Raw genomic sequence first — 20,007 nt, 5'->3', positions numbered from 1 at the left:
TGAAAAGTCGAAGTTGCCATTTGTTGTGTTTTCATGTCAGTTTATGGCAGCTCCACCAAAATTGGTGGGAACGAGGTGTGGCCGTACCAGTTTGTCAAATTCATCAATAGTGGTGGCGTTGTTTGCGGCAGAAATATTACTCCAGCCTAAGACTGCAGTAACATTCCTGGTGGGTCGGACACCACTGATAACACGTGCAGAAATAATTATTAAGTGGCATTCATCTTACACTAAAACGCCTCTTCCTTAAGCCTGCCGTATACAACGCCAGCCTTAATGAATCATGCCATATGAGCGCTGCTACTTTAAAGTGTATGAAAAAACTGCTGGGTTTTCGCTATGTACTATACCGATTATTTCAGGTTTTCCACAATCTACAAAGCTGCAGGCTCTCCTTGCGATTCATCCCCTCCCTAACAGATGGCAGCCATACGAGTGTCCACAATGGTTTGCCTTTGGTGTGCAAGAACCAGTACCATTCTGAATGTAGCTTTTGGCATGGCGTAATAATAGAGTGGATTTTGTCTGTAAGTGCTTGGCTCAATTACGTACATATAGTAGAAACCTAAAAGAAGAAATATAACAAGAAGAAAAAAGGAGTGGCCTCAAGGTAAGAGTTTAATGTATAAAAGAAGATTAGATAATAAGCATTAAACAATTGATTATTGATGAAATGCTTTAAAGGTCAATGTACATGGAGGGAAGTGGACAAACTGTACCCCATCCAGACCATATACAGTGGCGCTGTTCCCATCATTAGCCTTGAAGGAAGACCTTACAGCAGCTTTCCTATAATTTCAGGTGATGGCCACAAGAACACACATTCTGTCTATGTCCTTGGAGAGCCACATCAGGGTCTTTGGAGTCCAAGGAGTGAGGAAGTAAGCCCGAAATAATGACTCATATTAAATGTCTTAAAGAGTCTTAAGTGCTTCACTCAAGCACAACCTTCCCTCCTGCAGCCTCCAGGGCAGACTTCATCTTCTCTGCTTCTTCTTTAGCTACGTTCACCTTGATTTCCTGTGGAAGAGACTCCACCATCTTCTTGGCCTGTTTAGAAGAAATAAGACATTTTTTTTCTTAGATCGCACAAGCTGTGTATACAGTGTACTATGGGATCTTGTACCGTAAACTTCACACTCTACTGCTCATACGTAACAATGTCTCAGGCGAGCAGGGTAAGGGGTTTACAAATTCAGAATTATTTAACCTTAGATTTTCTAGCCATGCTATTAATGTGTAATCTGAGGGAGCCGTGCTGCCAAGTCTGATACCAGGAGCATTCCCATTCTGGTGGGGGCGGTTGTCACGCTCCATGGACTTGTTATGATCACCTTTGTTACATGGTACTGAAAAAAAATGTGCAATAGTGTAACAGTTGACTGCTGGAAGAAGCTGGCTTTTGAAAGCATTCCTATAAATTGGCCTTGTGTCGCATATACACATTGAAAATCTTAACCTTAAATGGTATCTTTGGCGTGCTCGGATAATATGTTTGTGTCCCAGCAGGCTGTCAAAATATCTCATTCAGTAATCCAGAACAGGTAAGTTACTCTTGTGTAAGATGTAATGACAGCTCGGATCTCCCTGAAAAGTGATTACAAGTTGCTTAAGCACAGCAGAAATAAGTGTGCTTACTGACACACTCAGTTATCAGGAGAGCTTATAGAAGGGCTTGTAATGTGACACAGCTAAACCAGGCTGCACTGCCCCTCCCACCACACTGACTCATACAGGAGGTTAGACCAGGAGATCAGGGCAATCTGTCATAAGTCTCACATACTGAGAAATCTCCTCTACACTGTGATGGGGGCATGTTCCACTTTTTGAGTACTGCTGCCTGTTTAGGACTGGTCAGCATCATACAAGAAGTACATGCCCCCAGTGAAAACTATTTGATAACCTTTTTAAAGGGGTTATTCACTACTAGGACAACCCCTTCTTGAGCTGAATGTTTGCCCCTATTAAAAGAGGAACACATACTCACTTTCTGTGCCGTCACTCGCATTCCTGGTGCTCATGTGAAATTATGTCACGCGAGTACTGAGCCCAATTAGTGCTGGTGTCTCTGTCCCCGCCTTCGGACGTATAAATAATCAAGAGAAAGTGTGTGTGGCCAGCTGCAGCTCTCACTTCCTCTTGATTACTTATATGTCCCAAGGCGGGGACAGAGACACCAGCACTAATTGGGCTCAGGACTCACGTGACATAACAACCTCACATACACCCTGGGAACGCGAATGTTGTCAGAGGGGAGTATAAGAGTTTTTATTTTAACGGGGGAAAACATTCAGAATGAGAAGGCGTTGGGCTAGTAGTGGACAAACCCTCTAAGTCCAAACGGCGTTCACTCATTAGGTGTCAAATACTTGATTGCCAATATCTGAGCAACAGAGAGGCAAAATTAAAAAAAAAAAAACAACAACAACATTTTTTCCGCTCTGCAGCCACTATTACATTGTGTGTCCAGGTCAACATGAAAAATTTGGTGAAAGGTCTTCTTTAAAGGGGTTGTCCAGTATTTTTATATTGATTGTCTATTCTTGGGATAGGTCGTCAATACCAGATCGGTGGGGGTGTGACACCTGGCAACCCTTGCCAATCAGCTGTTCTTGGTGCTGACAGCACCCAGATGTGATTGAAATGAATATGGGTGGATCTGTAGTACCCTGCTTCGGCTCTGCAACTGATCGCAACTAGCAGCCGCTGACACTAGGGGTGCCAGGTGTTGCACCACCACTGATCTGGCATAGATGATCTATCCTAAGGCTAATCCATCAATATAAAAGTACTGAACAAAACCTTTAAAAGAAACAGATACCCTGATCATTCAGATAGTTTCCTTTTAAAACTCGATGTTGGGAACTTAACATCAGAAAATTATCTATTGTTTAACTATTGTTTAGAGAGAATCTGTCACAATGAAAATGCAGACCAATCTGGTGGCATGATGTTATGGAGAAGAGGGTGCAGAATAAATGGACATAGTTTTCTGAGAAAAGATTCAGTATGACCTGGGTTTTCATTCTTTAAACCTCTGCTCGTTCTCGGATTTTCAGTCCTGTCAGTGATTGACAGCTTTCTATACATGAACTCTTATACAAAGACAGGTGACATGTCAATTTGCTCCACTCCCCCTGCTCTACAACATTATGCCTGCAGCATCACCAGCTGCATTTTCATGGTGATCGGTTCCCTTTAAATCAGGTTTTTGTGTTACATGTATGTTCTAAATAAATTTGTCAATTTTTTTCCTAACATCACAATCTTAACTAAAAAACTAAATGAGTAATTTTCACACTGGCCACTGGGGCTGCAGTTCCACAATGAGTATTCGGTGAGTTTTTGACACTCTGCATTTTCGTTGTGCAAAACACACAGATTACAGTTCCAGCAATGTAAATGAGGTCTATGTAAATTCCATACCCACGGTGCTCATTATAAATACAGTGTAAACTAACCTGCAGTGTGTTTTTTTAAATCAGCAACAATCGTTTTTTCTTACAGTAAATCTGTGTCTTATTTGTGGATTTTACCTATATCTAGTTCTCTTCCTCTCTGAAGAGATAATTTGCATATTTCCCAGAGGAGCATTGCGGCTTTACAAGTCTCCTCACAGTGACATGCTTAACATGTCGCTCTCCGCAAGGAGAAATGTTACCCCTAGATACCATTCTGACGCCTCTCATCCAGCCAAACCACAACTCACACTTTGCACTGATGAGGGGCAGTACCCAGAAACACAGTGTCTGCAAATTGAGTTTCTGGTCTTGGCTTTTATCCTTCGCCATGTGATAAGTAGAGATGAGCGTTGTTCGACTCGAACTGTTCGCCAATCTCAAATTCGAGCTGTTTTGGGCGGTGTTCGAGCCGTTTGGCGAACACGAACGATTTGAGAAAAATTCGGCTGTTCGAGGTTATGTTCGATAACTGTTCGTGCACCAAAATCATAACTGGATTTTTTCTCAGTAATGATGAAAATTAATGTTAATACGCAGTTTGAGTGTACAGCGGGGCGGGGGGAGGGGCAGGGGATGGATCTCTGCAGGAACAATGAAGATCTCCATTTTTTTTTCTCTTTCCCGCATTTGCAGTGGGGAGGTGCAATCTGTCAGCCTATCAGCAGCGCACACACGGAGGGAAGTGCTTTTTTTCACACAAGCAAGGGCATGTGTGATTGGCAGTGTATGTCACATGTCCTTGCCCTATAAGACCAAGCCATTTTCCACGTAGCCACCATTTTCTCACTGCTGCAGCTGCGTGTTAGACGGCACCGCTGTTGCTGTGTGCGCTATACCTTGTTAATTTCAAGCCAATTTTCGCACAAATCTACAGATAGCTTGGGAGTAGGGAATAGTTGTGATTGCAGTCCTTTTAAGGACTAGGTTACAGCATTTCCTACGACTTTTATCAGGCAGGTCTGTGCTCTTAAATAGATAGATTGTGGGAGTAAAGACTAATTGTAATTGCAGTCCTTTTCAGGACTAGGTTACATCAGTTCCTATCAGTTTTTGCCAGGCAGGTCTGTGCCAGTGCTGTGCAAGTTTTTTTCACAGCATTTGGCTGAATCTAGCAAAGCTAATCCTTTTTGGCCTTTTGCAGAGTGTGTTAGTCAGTGGAGTAGCCTGTGTTGCAAGATATACCACCTGTGTATAGAATACCAATTTTTTTACTGCACCTAGTGAAGTAAAACCTTTTGGGCATAGCATCATTCTATTAGTCCATCTATACTGACCTCCATCAGGTTGCAAATTGAATATAATTTTTTTCTGCATCTAACCCAGCCAATAGTTTTGGCCTAATACCACAGTTTGGCCACTCAGCTCTGCTCGGTTCCCATCCATTGTTTTTTTGTGCAAACAACTCCAGAGTTGTGAATTAGTTAACCACCAAAATGAGTGGAAAAAGGCCTGCTGCTGGTGGAAAGGGGAATAGGCGTGTTGGGAAGGGGAAAAAAGGTTGTGTCCGTGGGGTAGGTGCAGAAGAAAGACCATCTTCCAGCCAAACTAAAATGTCTACTTCTTTTAGCGGACAATGTGATAAGATCCCTTTCTTACGGCCACGCCAATCGCTACAAATTCCAGATGAGGCACAAAAACAGCAGGTGCTTCAACGGATATCAAGTGCTCCTTTAAGTGGGCTCTCCTCCACATCAACATCACAAATACTCCAGTCCTCAAAGGTGTCACCCCAATCGCACTTGCTTCCTCACAGCTCCCAAATCTCAAGCTGCCCGTCTGAGTATGAGGTAGAACAGATGGTTGAGTCTGCAGAGCTGTTTACTCATACTATAGCCTGGGAATCAGAGGTCGGCTCCAGAGCTTCTATGAATCCAGACGAGGAAATGATCTGCACTGATGCCCAGAATCTTTATGAGTCGGATCCAGGACCAGACGCAGAAGGTTCTGACCATAATGTAGACCCTCATTCCCAAACTGTGACTCCTGTTGGTGGAGACAATGAGGAAGACGATGAGGAGACTCAAATACCTGATTGGAGCGACAACTTTAGTTTTTTGTCAGGGCAGGAACAGGTTGGCTCTGAGGACGACGGGTGTGATAACGCACAGGGTGATGATGATGAGGTTGGAGATCCCACTTACTGTCAACCCACAGTCAGCCAAGAGATGAGGTCAGCAGAGGAGGTGGAGGAAGATGCTAGTGACGACGAGGTCAGGTTGCGCCTTCCTGGACAGAGACGTAGTACTGGAAGCACGTCAACAACTGCATCCTCAAACACAACTCTGCCTCTCACCACAAGTCGTGGTGGCTCTTCAGGTCGCATGGGTGCTAAGCCTTGCATAGCCTGGGCATTTTTTAAAATCGATAAAGATGACCCAACTCGTGTTATCTGTAACATTTGTCAGCAAAAGCTAAGTAGAGGCCAAAAAATACATAGTTTGAGTACTTCATGCATGAACCGGCACATGGACATGAAGCATAAGTTGCAGTGGGAAGCTCCGTGTGCTACAATGCGGCCTAGCCGGCCGGGCCAACCACCGTCTGCCACATCTTGTGCATCCGCGGCCTCTTCATCCTCTGTGACTGGGGGGACAGCAGTCACACCTGTTTTGGGGCGCAGACCTGCCACCTCTTTACCCGCAACAGCCAGCGTGATTGGCAGGTCATCATTTTCTTTGGAGGTGGTAACACCAGCTGGTGTTGAGCGCTGTCCGACATCGATAGCACCACCTTTGGATCAAGGCAACCTAACATGTCCGCCTGCATCTTCCTCACAGACCGGCAGTTTGCCGGGGACACCCTTATCAACCCCGTCTAAGCACAATAGCCAGCCCTCGGTCCCTCAGATGTGGACAAGTAAAAGACCATTTCCTCCTAGTCATGAGAAAGCTAAGAGGTTGAATTTCACCATCTGCAAGCTCTTGGCTACAGAAATGCTGCCTTTCCGCCTGGTGGACACAGAGGATTTTCGAGACCTTATGTCCGTCGCAGTGCCCCAGTACCAGATGCCCAGTCGGCACTACTTCTCAAAGAAAGGTGTGCCTGCGCTCCACCAGCATGTCGCACACAACATCACCGCTTCTTTGAGAAACTCTGTGTGTGACAGGGTGCATTTCACCACAGACACTTGGACGAGTAGGCATGGACAGGGGCGTTACATGTCGCTGACTGGGCACTGGGTAACTATGGTGACAGCAGGACAAGGGGCTGCTGTCCAAGTCTTGCCGTCCCCACGAGTTGTGCGTCAATCCTCTTTATGTCAAAGTTCCTCCACTGCTTCTGCCTCCTCAACCTCCTCTCGGTCTTCCACCTGCACCCAAAGCCTGTCTGGTCATGCCACAAGCTTTCTAACTGCGCAGAAGGGATCCTGCACACCTCCTTACTATGCTGGCAGTAGGGCTCAACGTCATCAGGCGGTTTTTACTTTGAAATGTCTGGGAAATGTGAGTCACATAGCTGAGGAGTTGTGGTCAGCTCTGGAGAACCAATTTCATGAATGGTTGTCTCCACTGGACCTGAAACCAGGGAAGGCCGTGTGCGACAATGCTGCAAACCTGGGTGCGGCCCTTCGCCGGGGCAATGTCACACACGTGCCTTGTATGGCTCACGTGTTGAACCTGGTTGTCCAGCAATTTTTAGCCCACTATCCCAGACTAGATGGCCTTCTGCAGAGGGCACGGTCGCTGTGTGCTCACTTCCGCCGTTCGCATCCCGCAGCTCAGCGACTTACATCTCTACAGAAGTCGTTGGGCCTGCCACTTCACCGGCTAAAATGCGATGTGCCTACCCGGTGGAATTCAACTCTGCACATGTTGCAGCAACTGTGGCAGCACCGACAAGCCCTGGTGCAATACGTTCTGACGTATAGCCTGGGCCAACGAGATCCAGAGGTGGGGCAAATCACGCTGGAGGAGTGGTCTCAGATCAGGGACCTATGCACCCTTCTGCACAGTTTTGAAATGGCGACGAAGATGTTTAGTGCGGACGATGCCATTATCAGCATGACTATTCCGGTGATTTACATGCTGGAGCACATGTTAAACAGAATTCGGAGTCAGGTGGTGGCACAAGAGGAGGTGGAGGAAGTAGAGGAGGAGGAGTTGTATGCGGAAGGGCTAACAACTGCAAGGTCCAGACGGTCGGCAGCACCAAGGCGGCAGGCATGTGAGGGTGGGGGAGATGGTTTTACCAGGGCGCATGGTAGCAGCCAAACTAGTGAGGAAGGTGCAGGAGCCCAGGAAGAAGTGGAGGACGAACTGATGGAAGACTCATCAGATGAGGGAGACCTTGATCACATTTCTGTTGTGTGAGGTTGGGGGGGGGAGAGGACAGAGGAAGGAAGCATGATTGTTACCTCGCCACCAACACAACAGGGACTTGGTGCTCCTGGATGCGCAACACACATGAGTGCCTTCTTGCTGCACTACCTGCAACATGACCCTCGAATTGTGAGAATTAGAAATAATCCTGACTACTGGGTTGCCACACTGTTAGATCCCCGGTACAAAAGTAAATTTGCAGAAATTATTCCTGCCATAGAAAGGGATGCACGCATGCAGGAGTATCAGCAGAGATTGTTGCAGAATCTTACATGTGCTTTTCCACAAAACACCAGTGGTGCACGTAGTGAATCTCACAGTTCCAACTTGCCAACCGTGGGACCGTCAAGTGTTCAGCACTCAAACCGTAACAGAACCACAGTATCTGCTGGTAACATCAATTTTGCGGAATCATTTCACCACTTTTTTTTTTAGCCCATCCTTTGCAAGGCCACAGGAAACAAGAAGTCTGACACATAGTCAACGCCTAGAGACGATGGTACAGGAGTATCTCCAAGTAAACATTGAACCCATGACTGTGTCACTGGACCCTTGCTCTTTTTGGGCTTCCAATCTGGATAAATGGCCGGAGCTAGCCACTTACGCCTTGGAGATCTTGTCATGCCCCGCAGCCAGCGTTCTGTCTGAACGTGTGTTCAGCGCTGCTGGTGGTGTGCTGACAGATAAGCGCACGCGGCTCTCCACTGATAATGTAGACAGACTCACGTTCATAAAGATGAACAAATCATGGATCCGAAACGACTTTTCTACCCCCGTGTCATCCTGGGGAGAGTAAAAGCTTGATGATTGGTTAAAATCACCCTACCAACCGTTTTAAGCTTTCAAATTACTAATCATGTTTATCTGTATCTTGGCTGGAAAATAATTTGGGCTTTGTAGCAGTGTGCAGCACTGATCCTATTAGGCCATCTATACTAAGCTCCACCAGATTTAAAATTAATAATAATATTTAGCTGCATCTAGCCCGGAAAATAATTTTGGGGCTCCGAGATGCGCAAGACACAGAAGTGCCTTCTTGCTGCACTACCTGCAGCATGACCCTCATATTGTCAGAATTCGAAGTAATCATGACTACTGGGTTGCCACACTCTTAGATCCCCCAAACTTTTCGATCAACCTTTTCATTTTAATAAAGACCAAAAAAATGGTCATTTTTGAAATTCTAAGCATTAGCAGGTTGTTAGAAACTGAAATCAAACAGTTTTCAACTCAAAACTTTATTCTAGGTGATGTTACATTTTCACATAGGACCCCTTGTTCGAAAGGAGCTTCTGAACTCTCTCGTCCATTGAATTTGTCAGGTTTTGGATGGTTTCTGCTTCAATTGTTTTGCATGAGGACAGAATACCCTCCCAGAGCTGTTGCTTAGATGTGAACTGCCTCCCGCCATCATAGACACTCCTTTTGATGATGCTCCAGAGGTTCTGAATGGGGTAGAGGTCAGGGGAGCATGGGGGTCACACCATAAGTTTGTCCCCTTTTATGCCCATATCAGCCAGAGATGCAGATGTTTTATGTGTAGCATGAGATGGTGCATTATCATGCAAAAAAATGATCTTGCTGTGAAATACATGGTTCTTCTTCTTGAACCATGGCAGGAAGTGCTGTTTGAGAAAATCCACATACATTATGGAGTTCATCTTTAGCGCCTTCAGGGATCCTAAAGGGGCCGACAATCTCTCTCCCCATGATTCCAGCCCAAAACATTACTCCACCTCCTCCTTGTTGGCGCTGTAGCCGTGTTTGCTTGAGGTGTCCATCAACCAGCCATCCTCCACTCCATCCATCTGGACCATCGAGCGTCGCACGGCACTCATCCGTGAACAAAACAGTTTTGAAATCAGTCTTCATGTAATGTTTAGCCCACTGGAGCCGTTTCTGCTTGTGTGAGGTGGATAGAGGAGGTCGACAGGATGGCATATGCACAGCTGCAAACCTCTGAAGGACCCTGCATCTTGTTGTTCGGGGGACGTTGGAGGCACCAGCAGCTTCAAAAACTTGTCTGCTGCTATGACAAGGCTTTTTTGCCGCTGCTCTTTCAACCTGACGTAATTGCCTGTAGGAAAGAGTCCTCAATTTGCCCTTATCAGCACGCACACGTGTGTACTGTGAATCAGCTACATACTTCTTGATTGCCAAGACACTTCATCCTGATCATCGCACAATGTTGATTGTAGTCATGCCTTGACCTAAACACTCCACAATTTGTTGCTTCTCAGCAGCCGACACATCCTTTTTCTTTCCCATTTTGGCAGAAAATGTAGGCTGCTTAATAATGTGAGACAGCCTTCTTAAGTAGTCTTGCCTTTCATTGGACACACCTGCCAAACTAATTAGCACAGGTGTCTGCAATTGCTTACAGTGGTATAAAGAACCCTGACACACATCATCAATGAGTTTAACTGACAAACAAACAAATTCTTCCCTTATCACTCCTAAACACTTTTTGCATAATAATTTGGAACACAGTGTACATGTGCTTTTCCACAAAACACCAGTGGTTCACGTAGTGAATCTTACAGTTCTAACTTGCCAACCGTGGTCTGTATGGAATTGTTCAATAAAGGGCCCAAAATTAAGATAACATAGATGGGAGAGGTCTCTATGAATAGGAATTCCTAAGTATTTGATACCCTGTGAGGGCCAGGCAAAGGGAAAGTTGGACTGGATGGAATCCTATATGGATTTGGGGAGGGAGACATCGAGGGCCTCAGACTTCGCTGCATTGATTTTAAAATTTGACCATGTAACAAAGTGATCTATTTCAGCCATAACAGCATGGATGGATATATGTGATTGAGTGATATATACTAGGACATCATCAGCAAATAGAGAGCACTTGTACTCGGTGCCTCCCACCTCAATCCACCTAATATTGGGGTTATGGCGAATTGATGAGAGCAGGTGCTCCGTCACTAGGATGTATAAGAGAGGGGACAGAGGACATCCCTGCCTTGTCCCATTGGTGATGAAAATGTTCTGATGCACCCCCTGGGCCTTGGGACACCCGGAGCCGGACCCTTTTTGGTGGATGCTGGTGGTTGTAGTCTTCGTGGCGGCGACCCGGTTCCGTGGCTCAGGGTGGTCAAACCAGTGGCGGAACTATTTATGAGGTTTTGATGTTTAAATGTCTGACTACGCCACCTGTGGATTGCGGTCAGAGTGAACCGCCGCTGCAGGGCAGACCGCTGAGGCTGGTGTTGTGGGTGCAGCAGAGTGTAGCATAACTCCCCACGGGAGGAGTATAGCCTCAGGGCAGTGTATGCGGAGGATGGGGGTGATGGTGCAGGGCAGCAGCAGTAACGACACGGAGTCAGTGATGCAGTCCAGGGCCTTTACTCACAGTTCTTATTATCCAGACCACTTCTGCAGATAACGGCTGCCCACGTCGTACTGTGCTCACCAGGTGAGGGGCTCAGACAACTCCCAGATAACTTTGGAGCGCTTCACAGGACCCCCTTTGTGTGTCCTTTGTCTGGCCTTTCTTACCAACGCTTCTGCCCGGCTGCCTCGGGCCTCCTCTTGGTAAACTTGGCGCCAGTTTCCCTGACCCTATGTGGTGCCTTCCTAGCGGGTGTAGCGAGGGGCTGCGCCACATAAAATGTCACAGCCTCCGGTTTCTAGCTGAGGGTCGTTTCCTGCCTCCACTAGTTTCGGGGACCGGTCTCCCCCTTTGGCCTGACCCCTCCACGCAGGTGGATTCGGGCGTGCGGTGGCGACTCGCCCGTCCGCACCCCTGGGATCCCTTCATTCCTCGTTCCTGGAGCCTTCTCCGCTCCTCTTCCTTCCTTCTCCCTCTTCCAGGCCTGGGCCTCTGTTACTAGGCCCGCCTCCGGAGCAGAGCTCATGCAGAGCCCCTGCTCCCTGCCACTTCTGCTCAGACTTCTCTGCACTGAACTAAGATGGTGCCCACCTTTTATACTCCCTTCTCAATGCACCCAGGAACTGCTTCCTCCCTGCTCCTGCACTACAGGGTTCCTCTTCCTCAGTGTTCCCTCCCCCCACTCCAGCCAGGGACAGGGACTGTTGTGCCCATCTCAGGGGCATATTGGTCGCCCTGCCCCACGCAATGTGGTGTAATGCATGCAGGTGTCGGGTCCTGATCCACACTCCATCCTTACCTGAGAGCGAGATATCACACCTCTGGGTGAGGTGCAATTCCTCTGTAGCAACCGAGCCCTCAGGGTGCTACAGTTCCATTTATCTTCAGCCTAGGTGACGTATTGTGATACAGGGCCGTGATTTTGGCTATAAAAGGGTCCCCTAGACCCCTACCCCAAGCTTTTTAAGAGAATCATATATGGCGTGCCAGGAGACTCTATGGAATGCTTTCTCAGCATCCAACGAGAGTATCTAATTACAAATTTTTAACTGCATCTAGCCCAGGAAATACTTTGTGCCTAGTAGCAGTGTCTGCTAGTCAGCGGATTATCCCGGCTGTTAAGCAAGCTACACCACCTGTAGTTTGGACACTTCTTTTTTTCAAAGGAAATGCTTCGGGACCACGGGATACTCAGTGAAGAGCATCAGGAGGCACCCCAAGGCATAGGGCTGGGACTGGCAGTAGGATGCCTTGCGGTGGACAGCAGAGCTCGATCCTTATAAAAGCTTTTTAACTGCAGCAGCTTTAGTGGACGCTACTGGAGCTGGAATTCCGCGGCTGCTGGCATGAGACTTGCCCTCCAATAGATCCTTGTAAATGGATTTAAAGTGTATTCATTCAAATTAGAGAGACAATTTAAATTAAAAAGCTTAGAGCTGCCTCCACCACAGGGGGGCTCGCTCGACCCACCAGCGGACAGGCACCAGTATTGGGAGAGGGGGGCTGGCCGTCAGGGTTCACCGCGGCTCTGGCACAAACCCGGCGACACGGAGGTGGCACGGGCAGGAACGGAGTGGCCGTGTCGGCTTCTCACTTTTTGGATTTTAGAAGGGCATGACATGCCTATATCTGTGTCTCCCCCTCCTTTTACTCCTCCACCTCTTTTCTTTTCGCATGACTATATGTACTTGTCACTTTTCCATGTGTTAGTTGTGTCTTCTGAGCAGTTTGTCAGCTTTTGGACACCTTTGAATGTGTTTTCTATGTGTTTCTATGTGTTTTTGTTTGCCTGCCATTGGTTTTAACGGTGTTCGAAGGTGTTCGACGAACAGTTCGGCGAACACACGGGTGTTCGACGAACCGAACCGAACTCGAACACTACGGGGGTGACTCAACACTAGTGATAAGGCTCCTTAAAGGGTCACTGTTGACTTTTGGGATTGGGATTTCTACTTCCAATAGGTGGTACTAGAGTTCTAGTCCTCTTCCTCTCTGAAGAGACAATTTACCTATAGACTTAGAGATGATGAAAATCTGCATATATATTTTTTGCACTTTTCCGCAGTGGAAACACTAAAAATGTATATAATCCATACATGATTGTAAAACTGTAAGCCCGCAAGGGCTGGGCCCCCTCTCGTCTGTATCAATCCGCCATTGTTAAGTTGTTCATTGTAATCTATATTCATATTTTGTAAGTAAAGCCCCTTTTTTTTTACATGCACAGCTCCATGGAATCAATGGGGCTCTAAAAATAAATAATAATATACGACTATCAAAAACTTTATCATAGCTAAGTAATAGGAAGTTTCCAACACAAAGCAGTTTTATTTAAAAGATGACCGAGAAACTTCAGCAGAAAAAAAACGGGATAAAAAACGCCTGTAAAAAGGGAATTTAGGTAATAGGTGCATAAATCTGCGACATCAAAAACGCACCCAATACTAATAGTGGTAGCTTAGCCTAACTCTTGTCCTTTCAGAAAGATTCCATCAAGAATCCTTATCAGGGGCAGCATTACAATGACAGGTAGCCCCTCTACACACAGGACAGGATATATACACTGCTCAAAAAAAATAAAGGGAACACTCAAATAACATGAAAATACAGAAAAACCTTTAAATCAGAAGGCGTGTCCAAACTTTTGGTCTGTACTGTATATCCTACAGTACAGACCAAAAGTTTGGACACACCTCATTTAAAGAGCCCGCTGAAAACACATGGCTATACCATAACGCTTACTTCTAGTAAAAAAAAACACATGCTTATTAGTGAGTTTCCAGGACGGAAACGCATCATAAACTCTTGTAATTCGCACATTACTATATCCCTCAAGTTATCCCGAGAAAGGGTATAACAGCTTCCTATTAAGTACGCCATAAAAATAAATTGTTTAGGCAGTCTATCACATTCCCTAATCCCTTTCCTATCTCAATTGTACATCATTCTTCAGAACTTGACCCCTTCTTCTGACAGTATCCCCTCCATGCATCCTAACGCACACACATACTGGCTGGTGATTGGCTCTTGCAGTTTTCGTGTACTACCTTGTTTTTTTTTGTAACGATAGCTAGAATTTTTACTTGTTTTTACAAAACAGTTGAACTATAGCAGGAACATGGAAGCAAGCAAGCAACCCCAACTATGGCTTTATTCTTATGTAGATGTTATATTACCTGAACCAAATTTACGCCATGTACGCAGTTCTTCACTTCCTTGATGAGCTTGATTTTATCTGTAGCATTCACCTCTATTAATTTTACAGTAAAATGTGTCTTCTCTTTCTTCACTGGCGCTTCCTCTTCATCTGTGGCCTGCGTTAGCCCCAAGAGACCATTCAAAATATTTATATCTTGTTCATCACACTAATTACCTGTTCTTAAGTACTGAAGAATAAATGAATTACCTGTGTAGGTGCTGATGCACCAACGGCACCTGGCATCATTGTGCCCATTGGCATCATACCAACATCCTGAATATTCAACGTTTTCTACAGGACAAAAATAAAAAAAAGTCATAATGCTGTATCCAAGCCAGCAATCCTATATGGTTCACTGGTGAAGAAGAAACATGGAACTTTAAAGGGCATTAGCCAATCAGCTACTTGGACAGAGCTCCTTGAAAAAGAAGACATCAAGACTTGGATGTCAGGAGTCACAGTGACCTCTACAGGTTATGTCCTGTACTACACAATTAGGAAAAGATAGATGTATACATACACACACTAACAAAAGCATGCTCCAACAGCACCAATTTTAGCTGAAAATCTGCACCTGATACTCTGATGATTGCCATGGATTGGCTTCTATTGCATGCAAATAGGTCATTACTATAATTTAATGAAACTAGTTTGTGCTCATCCGCAAAAAATTATGACCATTTGGATTTCAAATGTATCAGTGTGTTCATTACTTTGCAAACTTTTACTTGTAACAAGGCCATAGGAGAATAAAACATCTCATTTACTTGCATTACCAGCAGAACGTGAGCGTTTCTGCCAGGATTCAGGCTCAGAATGTCCACCTAAATCCTAAAAGAATCCTGCATGTGTAAACATGATCCAAGTAAAAGCCATGTGTTACAATGCATATGTTATGGCTTCTGTACTGCAAAGTGTGAAATCTGTACTGAATCTGCAACATTTGGACACACACAAAAATCTGCAAATATTTCCTGCTGCGTGTAATAAGCCTTTCAATACAAATAAACCTTTACACTCAGCCATTAGACAGCGCAGATGAGGTAGAGCCTGGACTTTTTCCCTCTGAGCGTTTTCTGTAAATGCATGTCCACATTCATTACATAATGAATAAAGTCTATGTCGTTTTTAAATATTCTTTTTTATATTAATTCAAAAACCATTGATTGCAGTCAGTTAACAAGCACCATCAATATGTTCAAGATGATGAATGAGTCCTGGTCAGATGACAACACACGTGCAGCCCTCGGGTACTCCGGACCCAAGTGATTATCGCATGATAAGGCTTAATTACATACTGGATAAAACAGTAAGGCTGTATGCCCACAATGAGCTTTTCGTGTGTTTTTGACCCCGAGTATTTCTGCTCTGCCAGCAACGCAGCGTCTTATAGATCCAGCAAAGTGGATGGGATTTCTAGAAATCTCATGCCTGCTGTGCTTCTTTTCTACTCAGCATAAAATGACCTGCGGTGCGTGTTTCAAATGCACAGCATGACAATTTCTCGTACGAGTACAGTTTCAAAACAATCTGCAACATGAACAACTCAACAAAAGCTCATTGTGGGAACATAGTCTGAAGGTTTTTATTTAATGGCTACAAGCACAGGTCTTGGAAACAAAGATTATATTAGAAATGTGTGGAATCATCCATTTTAGTATGACTAAGCTTGTTATTAAAACCAGAAAACCTCTTTAGTATAAAATCGTATGTACTACTGTACCCAGTAAATTAGTCTCCGAGCTCCTGAGGAGGGGAGAGGCCTCACGTAACGACAGCTTCACTAGATCAATGCCAGTTAGTGCTTTCCGGGGGAAATAGGACAATCTGCAATGGGGCCACTGACATTGATGTTAACATAGCCAAAGCAAAGGGGCACATTGCCAGCTTAGATTGCAGAGCTCATCTAACAACACCATGTATCTCAGCTTCCTGGAAATGGAGAACTGGGGGAGATTATAGGATTAACAAGAGCCACAACTGATTTAATTTAGATTTGAAGGATCATGGATTTTAGTATACGGCCATGTACATTGTTATCATATGAAGCAGGAGGGTCCGCTCCCTACCATCATGTACCAGTGAACACTTCTATAAGGGTCATGGAATACATTGGCATTACATAACTCTATAAATAATATGTTGTACCCACCTTAAGTAGTTCATTGAGGTCACAGACTTCCAGCAGGGTGAGGCTTGCTATTTGGTCTACTAGTTGTTGTATTTTTGGAGGGTATACTTTGGGTGCATTGTCCAAAGCCGGGCTGGGTAATGGCTCATTGTGAAGTGTGCTGGACGTCCGTAGATACCGGCTTGCAGATAACTCTAACCTATCCGACAACAAGAACCAGTTATCAGCACCAGATATTACCGATATTAAACTGGTACAAAGAGTCTGTCACCAGGTCTTCGCTACCCCATCTGAGAGCAGCGTGATATAGGGTCCGACACCCAGAACCTCCACCTCTCAGCTGCTATCCATCTCATAGAATGGGGGTACAGTACTTGACAGTGACCATTATGCACTGAACAGAGCTGTGCGGCGCAGTTCCATTCCATGTTTACATCTGGACATCGCCAAAACTAATAACGGCTAATTAATCAAGTTGCTGGGTGTCGCCCTCCCCCTATCTGATATTGATGACTTATCCTACAGACCTGACTACCCTTTTAACTTACTTCCACTACAGCGGCTAGAAGGAGCTAATCTCTCAGCGGAGCAGCTACAGGACGCCACTGGTATTGAATGTTTGCCTTTGTATCTATCCTGTCCAGAGCAGCATTTCTACACAACTAATGTAAAAAAAAAATCTTCATCTTTAAAAGGGGTGATTCAACACCACTGCATCTGGAGGTACTGTGCACGTGTCCTATTTAGTGGTATTAGTGCTGCAATGCACTAATATTCAAGATATCAATTATTGATCAGTATAAATAATAAGGAACATGTGTACATTTCAATCCCACCTAACAAGCACAGCGAATTCAACATACACCTGTTTATGTGGGATATGTGTTCATTTTGCTACAGATTGTACTTTTTCCCCATGTTCATTCCCTATCTACAAGGGAAAGGATGCTCAAAATGCATCTTTTTTATGGAATGTGCGTCCAGTCCTTTATAATCTACATATATTCCATGTTCATTCCCCGCCTACCAAGCACAGGGAATATAATATACACCTGTTTATATGGAATATGTGTTCATTCCCCTGTAATCTACATATATTCCATGTTCATTCCCACCTAACAAGCACAGGGAGTATAATACATACCTGTTTATATGGGATATGTGTTCATTCCCCTATTATCTACATATATTCCATGTTCATTCCCACCTAACAAGCACAGAGAGTATAATACATACCTGTTTATATGGAATGTGTTCATTCCCCTGTAATCTACATATATTCCATGTTCATTCCCACCTAACAAGCACAGAGAGTATAATACATACCTGTTTATATGGAATATGTGTTCATTCCCCTGTAATCTACATATATTCCATGTTCATTCCCACCTAACAAGCACAGGGAGTATAATACATACCTGTTTATATGGGATATGTGTTCATTCCCCTATTAGCTACATATATTCCATGTTCATTCCCCATCAAGCACAAGGAATATAATATCCACCTGTTTATATGGGATGTGTGTTCATTCCCCTGCAATCAATCTATCTATATTCTATGTTCATTCCCACCTAACAAGCACAGGGAATATAATATCCACCTGTTTATATGGGATATGTGTTCATTCCCCTGTAATCTATATATATTTCATGTTCATTCCCACCTAACAAGCACAGGGAATATAATATCCACCTGTTTATATGGGATATGTGTTCATTCCCCTGTAATCTATATATATTTCATGTTCATTCCCACCTATCAAGCACAGGGAATATAATATACTCCTGTTTATATGGGATATGTGTTCATTCCCCTATTATCTACATATATTTCATGTTCATTCCCCACCTAACAAGCACAGGTAATATAATATCCACCTGTTTATATGGGATGTGTGTTCATTCCCCTGCAATCTATATATATTCCATGTTCATTCCCACCTATCAAGCACAGGGAATATAATATACACCTGTTTATATGGGATGTGTGTTCATTCCCCTATTATCTACATATATTTCATGTTCATTCCCCATCAGGCACAGGGAATATAATACACTCCTGTTTATATGGGATATGTGTTCATTCCCCTGTAATCTATATATATTCCATGTTCATTCCCCATCAAGCACAGGGAGTATAATACATACCTGTTTATAAGGGATGTGTGTTCATTCCCCTATTATCTCCATATAATCTATGTTCATTCCCCATCAAGCACAGGGAATATAATATACACCTATTTATATGGGATAAGTGTCCATTTCCCTATCTATCTATCTATATATATATATTCCACATACATTCCCCACCTAACGAGCACAGGGAATACTATATACCTACTCCCTCGCATCTACAGCTCCCCCAGTCCCTAATCCACTGTGGCCCCCGGTAGATGCACCCAGCACCACTCCTCCTCCCCCGGTCCACGCTCCAGTGATGACCTCCCGTCCATCCAGCCATTCATCCACCATTACCTGCCCATGGAGGGGGACGCGGCGCTCCGCACTCTCCAGCAGCAGCGGGCGGCGGCGGGGAACATGACTACAGGCTGGGCGGCACACTACCGGGACACCACGGCTACACGAGCTGCACACACTGCTCCCGCTGTCACCGGCTGGAACACATGGAGTCCTCCACACTGTGACCTACCCACAATGCACGGCGCCGGCCGCCTGACAAGGAAAACTTTATTGTTCCCAGCGTCGCGAACAATACGCGTCACATGTAACTGAGGTCTATAGTGTAAGAGCAAAGCTTTTGTCAGGGAGAGGCAGGACGAGGTGGAGCCATCATGGCTCTGACCTGGTGATTCATTTTCCCCTTCTCTCCCAACTTCTGAAGAATGGAAAGAGGGAGAAATAATAGGAGTTTAGGGAAAACTACCACTCTCAGCAGGCCTGGAAGGGTCTGCAGCTGTCAGGGCATGGTAGGAGTTGTACTAATGACTGGACTTGCGAAGGTATCTGACTGGCTAGAAGAAGGCGATAGGGGCAGAGAAACTTAACTACAGCTCCTAGTATGAGCTGAACAGCGGATATGTTGGGAGTTGTAGGTCCAAAACCATTCCCAGTCATCATCTCTGTGCAGATCATAGGGTGAGGAGTCCATTACTGATCAGTGGCAGCTCTGATGGTATTCGTCCTGCTTTTCATTCCCAGGCCACCATCATGACTGGCTTCTCTTTTGGCGACCTTGGCTTGTAGCCCATCTTCAGCCTCTATCGTCAGAAACTCTCAAAGGTTCCCTTACTGTGCCTCCTTATAGTGCCATACATTATTCCCCCTGGATATAAGGGCAGAAGATCTGCCCTCTCCAAACTATACTACCACGAGGAGTCCCTGACTATAACATAGCCAGTGTCAGTCTGCAGTGCCAAGGGCCCACCAGTGACTGACTGGGGGCCCACTGTTCAGCTACATGCAATAATTCCTGACCCTTGTTCTCAGATTTACCTCTGCTTCCATATAATAATACACTGGGTAGCTTGTTACAGGAATGATGAGACGCTACCCTTATTTCTACCGGCTTCATTAAGTGTATTGTGCCAACTA

General features: G+C 45.0%; 1 protein-coding gene across 1 annotated transcript; it reads right to left on the bottom strand.

The window, feature by feature from the left end:
- Positions 1–600: 600 nt before the first annotated feature.
- MRPL12 (mitochondrial ribosomal protein L12) lies at positions 601–19,155 on the bottom strand. The gene is made up of 5 exons (XM_073684202.1): positions 18,931–19,155; positions 16,475–16,652; positions 14,530–14,613; positions 14,300–14,437; positions 601–1,050 (listed from the first exon to the last, which is right to left on the bottom strand). The coding sequence occupies exons 1-5, from the start codon at positions 18,993–18,995 to the stop codon at positions 934–936; spliced, it is 582 nt and encodes a 193-aa protein (XP_073540303.1). The 5' UTR covers positions 18,996–19,155; the 3' UTR covers positions 601–933.
- Positions 19,156–20,007: the final 852 nt, after the last annotated feature.

The sequence above is a fragment of the Phyllobates terribilis genome, unplaced genomic scaffold (assembly GCF_046119375.1).
Source record: "Phyllobates terribilis strain yellow unplaced genomic scaffold, ASM4611937v1 Scaffold_5__5_contigs__length_657084704, whole genome shotgun sequence".
NCBI classification, from domain to species: domain Eukaryota; kingdom Metazoa; phylum Chordata; class Amphibia; order Anura; family Dendrobatidae; genus Phyllobates; species Phyllobates terribilis.
Note: the sequence above shows the minus strand (reverse complement) of the source record. Positions and strands in the feature narration are given on the sequence as shown.

Coding starts and splice junctions, on each gene's coding strand:
- MRPL12 (XM_073684202.1), bottom strand. CDS start 18,995: ATGTTCCCCGCCGCCGCCCGCTGCTGCTGGAGAGTGCGGAGCGCCGCG. Junction 14,438..14,529: donor GTGCATCAGCACCTACACAG/GTAATTCATTTA, acceptor GGGCTAACGCAG/GCCACAGATGAAGAGGAAGC. Junction 1,051..14,299: donor ATGGCGTAAATTTGGTTCAG/GTAATATAACAT, acceptor TCTTCTAAACAG/GCCAAGAAGATGGTGGAGTC.